The 8133-nt window shown below is 44.9% G+C and overlaps 1 protein-coding gene across 1 annotated transcript in view; it reads left to right on the forward strand.

Moving 5' to 3' along the window:
* The window catches only part of LOC104275074 (mitogen-activated protein kinase kinase kinase kinase 4-like), a gene marked incomplete at both ends in the record, with an annotated part of 55417 nt that extends 48563 nt beyond the window's left edge, over positions 1-6854 (forward strand). The window contains 5 exons of the mRNA XM_009870919.1: positions 125-197; positions 606-801; positions 1644-1808; positions 2527-2688; positions 6702-6854. Of these exons, the coding sequence (XP_009869221.1) occupies positions 125-197; positions 606-801; positions 1644-1808; positions 2527-2688; positions 6702-6854 (749 nt within the window). The remainder of the gene's footprint in view (positions 1-124; positions 198-605; positions 802-1643; positions 1809-2526; positions 2689-6701) is intronic.
* Between the last annotated feature and the right edge of the window lie 1279 nt (positions 6855-8133).

Consider the following 8133-nt stretch of genomic DNA (forward strand, 5'->3'; position numbering starts at 1 on the left):
CTAGACGCAGTTCAGGTTGAATGCTCAGAAACAAAGCTCATATCATATTTAAGATCATATTTAAGACCATATCTTAAATAACAGCATCCTCCACTGGGGTTTGTTTATTGTTCTCTTTTTTTAGAAGAAACAGACTACGATTACAGTGGAAGTGAGGAGGAAGATGATGAGCTGAATGAAGATGAAGGAGAACCAAGGTTAATTTTATTTACTGGAATAGAGAATTTGACTGCCCAAGCTGTTCTCTTTGAAGGCAGCCCTTCTCAGCCAGAATGGCTTGCTTAACTTGCTCTGAATCTCCTGCATCACCCTGTGGTAGCTTTAACTGTTTTGTAGCTATGAAGGATAACTGCTGAGTGTAAGATGTCTGTAATAAGCTGCTTTTTAGTTCCCCTGCAACAGGGAGCAAACTCTCAAATGAAGGACCCAGTAATCAACTTCAGGCCATTTTGTAGCACAATAAGTGCAGATGCATAGTCAACATGCTGGAGATTTATTGAAACATCCTAATTTGCTAACACAGGACAGCAAGCAATTCCCAATGCACCTTGTATTCTCTCTTTAATGTTATGTTTAGTCATGTAGAAATCTCCACTTCGTTTCAGCTCCATAGTTAATCTCCCAGGGGAGTCAACTCTCCGCCGTGAATTTCTGAGGCTGCAGCAGGAGAACAAAAACCGTTCTGACCCCCTTCGCCAGCAGCAGCAGCTGAAGGACCAGGAGAAGTACAAGAAGCAGCTGCTGACAGAGAGGCAGAAACGGATCGAGCAGCAGAAAGAGCAGAGGAGGAGGCTGGAAGATGTAGGGGCTGGCTTGTATTTTTGTTCCATGTCTCATCACAAATGAAAAATATGCTTGCAGAGAGTAGGCTTCGAAAGGCAAGAAGGCTGTGTTAAATTGTCAGCACAACCGGGATTGTAGTCTTTAGCCTTGGGAGAACTGTGTCACTTTTGAGCACAATGCTTTTTAATAGTTTTAAATGGGCTCTGTCCTTTTCCTGCTGCAACCTTTGCTTGAATCTATGTTGTGGTGGAAGCCCAGGCAGACGCAATGACAAATCCTGATTTCTTTCTCATGTCCATTGCCCAGTTCATGAATGGTTTGGGTTGGAAGGCACCTTAAAGATCATCAAGTTCCAGCCCCTTTGCCATGGGCAGGGACACCTCCTGCTAGACCAGGCTGCTCAAAGCCCCCTTCACCCTGGCCTTGAGCACTCCCAGGGCAGGGACATTCATAACGCTGGAGTATGTCTTGTCCAATTCAGAGTCCTGGCTCTGCTCCTGTTTACGACGTTACAAGGTAGCTGCTGTCTTTTCAGCTTTCTGACACGCTGTGGTGTTGGAGGCATTGCTAAATCACCGTGTCTTTTTCATGAGTTTCTGATGAAGCTCAGGCATTGTGCAAGCCTCTCCAGAGCAGGCATCCCTTGGCTGCCAAAAAGGCAAAGGTTTCACTTCAGGTTCGGCAGTTGTTGCGGTGGCAGCTTGTGGCTGTCTCCTCCTGCCGCGCAGGGATTCGGGCATCCTCTGTTAGCGACTGTGTGGCAGGAAATGGGCTTTGTGATTAATCCACACTTGCATAAGTAATCGGTGGGTACAAAAGTAAAGTAAAATAAGCGGTGTTATTTCCTGGCTCCCTTCCAGCATCAGCGGCGAGAGCAGGAGCTACAGAGGCAGCAGGAGTGTGAGCAAAGGTGGCTGGAGGCTAAGGCCCTTCAGAGGAAAGAGGAGAGGTGCAAAGAAGACAAAAGGGCTGTGGAAGATGAACGGTTCATAGTAGATGGACAGAGGATATCAGAGAAGAAGCAGGTATGAAAAGAGTCTTTGCTGGCAGCTCCCTGTTCTGTAGCTGAGACCTTTCTCAGTTCCCTGAAGGTGTTCCCATCCTCCAAGTCATAGACCAGAGGGGGATTTTTTAATGTGTTTACTGCCTCATCTTCTCAGATTCAGCCTTCTTTCAAGTTAACTTACTTGTTACTAAGTCATCCTCCTTATCTACAGCAATGACACTGCCTGTCCCTGGCCTTTCTCCCTGCTGAAATGGTCTTTGGTCACTTCAGTCTGATGTAAAATGTATCTACCCTTAAAGCTTCCAGCATCACCTCAACCTAAGCTTAACTCTTCAGTCTCCAGTTCCTGTTTGGGTTGGAACCAGGACCATCGCTTTTTCGTAAACAAAAAGGGAGCAGAGGTTAATTGTAATGCAAAAGTCTCATTGTCAAGTCTGGCACCTTGGCCACAATCTTCTTCTAATGTTTCAGCAGCAAACTGATTGGTAATCAAACATAAGCAAGGAGTGTTTGATTAAAGCCCTGAGGTTTTAGGAAAATTAAAAAGAAAAAATATGGGGTTTGATGTGCTCCCTCAAAAGCCAAACAGAGTGTTTGAGGTCACTTTATGCTTCCTATTGCTCGGGGTTGTGGCTCTTCTGTCAGCCCTGCTGGTATTTTGCTCACATTGTTCTTTGAAAAGCCAGTATTTCTCCAAGGCATTGTTCTCTCTGAGGTTCATCACTGTTTGCTTTCAGAAAGTGGAAGATGTGCAGCCCAACAGGAAGGTGCATCGAACTCTCCCCAAAGATCAGACACAGCTGCTGTCTCTCCAGCATGACCACAAGCAGAAGAAGAAGGAGCCTTCCAAGAGTTCAAATTCAGCAGTACATCCTCCATCAAGCAGCACAAGCAAAGAGGTACCATCTCAGCCAATGTAGCATTTTGGTGTTTTTGCGGTTTATGATGCTGTGGTAATGCTGAAGCAGAGAACAGACTGGTATTTAAACCTGTATCTGGAACCTGACTTGTGTATTACTACACACTTATGCTACAGTAAAGCCTTTGTTTTCCATTAATGCAGAGGATAAGGGAAAGGAAAGGTTACTCTGTCACTTCTGCTCGAGTTCAGAGAAAGATTTTGGGTGGTGAATGAGAAAAAAAGATCCTTCTGGCCAACTAGGTGTCATTTCCTTGTCTTCAAAAGCAAAATGAATTAAGGTAGTATAATCTGAGTTTTGACAGATGGCTTTGCCAGATTTTAGGGTTCACAAAATTCACCCAACCACAGAATGGCATCACACCTCCCAGGCACGAATCTCTCTGACCCAATGTCAGGCTGTGATGCCTTTTCTTGTTCTTTCTCTCCCAGGATTTTAGGCAGGTAAGATTTGATGCATCAGGGGTAGCCACATACAGTCCTTCATTAAGAACAGTAATCCATTTCACTCTTTTGCTAATTCTGAAAATGTTTCTGCCCACTAACTTGTTCCACTTACTGCTGGTGTACTGTGAAAAGCTGGTCCATTACACATACGTTACCTCATCATTCCTACCACACTTAACTTTTCTTTCTGCTATAATCCCAACTTGTGAGCCCAGTTCTCACAAGGGTGATTTGTTGTGTTACTGAAGTCTGGGTCGACGTCAGAAAGTCTCAGCAGCTCACACATGGCTGTGTCTAAGCAGAACAGTAGATGTGTTGGTCTCTGCACTCATGGCAAAGCATCTTCCCAACAAACCCAAGCAAAGGCATGAAGGAGAGCTCACACACGTGTACGTAGGAGGAATGCAGATCCCTGCTTCTTAACATCTTGCTGCCCTCTTTAAGCAAGTGCCCTCTTTGTCATCGCTCCGTGTGTGTGCACGTGCGCGAGTGCTGCAACTGGTTCCTGTAGCTGAAATTTCTGTGTTGATAAACAGTCGAATGAAACTGCAAGGACCGCTGAGATACTGAATTTTAATAACTGAATAGAGTCTGCAAACAGCTATGAAGCAATATGAAATCAGGAAAACAAAAGATATTAAGCTCTTTGATAGAGTAGCAATTTGTGAAAACAAGAGAAGAATTTTGCTTGAAGTACAACTTCACTGTCAAAAAGCCAAATGCCCTAGCTCCAGAGGCTTATTGTTGCAGTGACTGATTAAAAACATCGTTACTGAAATTTGAATGAACTCCTCTTGAAATCAGTATTTGTTTGATGGTGGAGGACTGGATCTTATTCCAGCTGGGAAGTAAATTGGGTGTGGACAGAGAAGTAAGCTGCCTTTGCTAAAAACACAGCATCAAAGTCAATAGAAATGCTTTGACTTTGCTAGGCTTTTGGTGGGTGGGGAGAAAATGCAACTCAGTTGAGTTAATTTAACTTTCTTTTCTACTTCATTGTAGTTAGAAGTCAAAAGAACTGCAAAATGTCAGCTTAAATACTCATTTCTGGTTTTGGCATGTGTTTTGTAAATGACCTCTTTGTAGCAGAATGCAATGTATTATGGGATTTAATGTGCAGTCTCTGTTAACTTTTAATTTAAAAGTGAAATAAAATACCACTCATGGTAGATAAAGTGTTGCCTGCCCTTTAGGTTCACAGCATGAGGCTCTTTATAAGGCTACCATAATACACTCTGATTTTAAAGACTAATTATTTTATAATATTACTTATTTAATCTGAGAACTTCTTGGAAGTCACAAATCCTTCCACTAAAATCATAATTAGTGGTACAGGGTTGCATTTTTGGGTTGAAGTCTGAGACTTCCTAATTGTGTCAGCAGTCATAATTGTTCACAGCAACTTAAAAACGCTTTAACGTTGTGACTGTTTTTAACAATGATAACTCAGTGAATTTGTTCTTGTTGGTGTTGATCTCTCCCAGTTTATTAGCCAGAGAGATGCTGCTTTCTCCTTTGGGAGAGATCTACACAGGGATAGAGAGAGCCCATCCAAAACCTAGTTTGTTTGCCTACTTTTTAGGGTTTAGTGTCATTTGCAGGATGAACTATTGAGACTCTCCAGAATTAGTGTTGCATTGAGGCACTAAAAACAAACAAACAAAAATTCCAAAGCCTCAAGCTTAATGTTTGGGGCCACAGAACCTTTTGTTGGAAGTTTCTTGTCTTTACCGTTGCCCTCAGCCTGTCGCAGTCGGGTTGGGGGGGTTTGTGCAGATGTGAGCTCGCTCTGGGCTGGATCTGGTCCCGCCAGCCCCGGTGCCGATGAGCCGAGAGACGAGGCGCTGCCAGCCTGGGCTGGAGGCTGCGCTAGTTCAGCGCCTGGGCAGGGGCTGGTATCGGGTCTGGGAGGCCAAAGCATCAGCTGCCCAGGTTTGTCCCTGGATGGTAATATATTGCATGTAAGCACCCTTTGGGCACAGAGGTGGTAGGTCAATTGTCATAGCTAGCTTTTACATTTTCTTTCTTGCTTATGGTAAAATTTGCCTTTCATTATTAGGATTTGCAAGTAATGAAAATCTGGCCTCAAGAGTAGTGGAACAATCGAGTTCACTGGGGCTAGAATTTCATAGTATTTGGCTGTTGTTGCTTGTTTTAATAAGGTTGAGGGTTTTGTGGGGATTTTTTTTTTGTTCTTTTTTTTTTCCCCAGTTAAGATCCATGAGACTAAGTGGAATCATTTTTCATCTCCTCAGCAGTTTCCTAGGCTGTGCTAATAATGTGCTTACCTTCCTGACACAGGCACAAACATCCAGATATAATGAGAGATGCCATTAAGAGTGCCCACCTAGACACAGATAACAGTGTTTTTATGGCATTAATGTCTAGTTTACTATATAGAGCTGTTTCTAGGCTGCTGAATCGTAGGATATGCTAAAGATTTACACTAGAGAATGCGAATTAGTCATACTGAATGAAACTGAAAAGAGTAATGGGGTCAAAACCACAGGATGAAGATTTTTATAATGAGCAACGCCCTCAGGAAGGAGGACCTTTATTTCTACTAGATTTTGTTCCTTAGTCTTTCCCATAGTGCAAGTAACGTAGCAAATGATAGAGTGTTAAAAGTGTTTTAAGGTAGAAAGCAACACACAGTAATGTCAATGCTGTTATTGTGGTTTAATCCCAACCGGCAGCTCAGCCCCACGTGGCCTCGTGTTCAGTCCTCCCGAGTGGGATGGGGAGAGAATCAGGAGGGTAAAGCGAGAAAACTCATGGGTTGAGATAAAGACAGTTTAATAGGTAAAGCAAAAACCACATGCACAAGCAAAGCAAACCAAGGGATTCGTTCCCGCTTCCCACGGGCAGGCGGGTGTTCAGCCGTCCCCAGGGCAGCAGGGCTCCAGCACGGGCCGCGCTGACTTGGGAAGACCAACGCCGTCCCTCTGACCGTGCCCAGCTCTGTGTGCTGAGCGTGACGGCCCAGGGGCTGGGACATCCCTTGGGTCAGCTGGGGGCAGCTGTCCCGGCTGTGTCCCCTCCCCATGCCTTGTGCACCCCCAGCCCCCTCGCTGGTGGGGTGGGCTGAGGAGCAGGAGAGGCCCCAGCTCCGTGTGAGCCGTCCCTGTGTTATCAGCGCTGCTTCCAGCACCAACCCAAAACATGGCCCCATACTGGCTAATACGAAGAAAATTAACTCTACCCCAGCCAAAACCAGGACAGTTGTAGGCAGGGGTAATAAATGCTGCAGGTTATCCAAGATAAGTGAACACAGACAGATGATTCCTCCCAGCTAAAATCCCAGCCCTGCAGCCCATGGGATGGCCTAGAATATAGCAGATGGCAACTCAGACCCTTTTCCTCACTGTGGTTTGGAAACTTGGTGGAGAAAGAAGGGTTGCAAATGGAGAGGCAGTAATGATTCATATTGTGCCAGGGTTGACGTCTCCCCAGTGGTTCATCAGAATCACTGACACTGTTGGAGAATGTCCAGGCTCCAAACGTGAGACTCAATGTTCAACATGCTGCTGCTTTTCTCCTTCCCAGGCCGAGGACCGAAGAAAGAAAAGTGACAGTGCCCAACCTTCCCTCCAGTGGCCAGCAGCGCTGGGGCATGAAGCCACACCACACGCCAGGGTGGGATCTGGCAGCAGTTCCAGCCCTTGCACTCCCGCGCCACAGAGAGCCATGTTCATACAGGTATGGTACTGTGTGGGTGCTTCCTGAGCAGAACAGCACCTCAGAAACCTGGTTCCTCTTGCTCCTGGCACAAAAGACTGAGACCTGTGCAAACCATCTCAGAGAGATGCTGGTGAGGTCTATGAGGAATTATACTTAGACATTGCAGTTCAGGGCTAGATAAAAGCTATTTTTTATATGCTTGATGCCTGATTGCTGATGCCTTGATCTTACTCTTGGATGTTTCACTGAAAGCCTGAATGACTGTGCTGTTGCAGTCCCCAGAGGATGTATTATTTATTTGGCACCGTAAATACATGTGGTACTTTACAAAAAAGTAGTCCAAAGCCAAAATTTTCATCCCTTGCTTGTATAAACAAGCAAGATCATTAGTAATGATCTTGTGAAATAACCTAGAAGTACATGGAGATGCAGTAAGGCTGAATGTGGAGTCAGAGTTTGCTTGTGGACAGAGCCCAGAAGGTCTGTGACTTGAATTTCAGTATTGGACGTAGAAGTGGTACCTAAACAGTACCTGTACAGTCAAAGCATTCTGACTGGAATCCTTCTCTCAGAACATTTTAGCTCCTGCTATTTATACCAGTTCTGGGAGAGTTGATTCAGGGTTCTCACAGTGCCCAAAAACTCAGCTTCCTCTCAACGTCCTGCTCTTTCACAGTGTATGAAGTAAGTAGCTTACACTGCAGTTACTTTTCTCTCCAGTCTCTTGTAAAGAGACTATAATCATGTGTGAGTAGAAGAAAAGCAAGACAGCAAATAGAAGTGGAATAAACTGCTATAGGTATGAGCACAGCTCATTTAATCTGGAAACTTCAACTTGATTTGAGAACATGCAGTGGCAGGAATAATCTTACTGCCTTCGCAGTTCTCAGTGCTTCATTTGTGCATTCATTCATCTCTTCAATAAGGATCTACAAACACAGCGCTTGTTTTATTCGTGACAGCTCTCGATTTGTTCTCCTGGATAGTGTCCAGACCCCTGGACAGAGGGATAGATGTGCAGCTTCTGATCCATCTCTCCACTTGCTTCTGTGGGATTTAGCAAGTGGTACCCACAACAGAGTGGCATTCAGATCAGGTTTAGGCATTGTTTGTGTGCTGCTGTGGCATCTTATGGCCTCTTTTCCTTATGTATTGAGTCTTGGAGTCCACGAGGGAAGATCAGACCGCAGAGGAGAATCTATTATTAATTTCAGCTCAGCTGCTTTCAGAGCCTGTCATGCTGTCATGCTGCGTCACCGCTGAGCCGAAGCGGCAGGGTGGTCCTGTGTGCTTCTTT

This window comes from Apaloderma vittatum, unplaced genomic scaffold (assembly GCF_000703405.1).
Source record: "Apaloderma vittatum isolate BGI_N311 unplaced genomic scaffold, ASM70340v1 scaffold14896, whole genome shotgun sequence".
Taxonomy (NCBI): Eukaryota; Metazoa; Chordata; class Aves; order Trogoniformes; family Trogonidae; genus Apaloderma; species Apaloderma vittatum.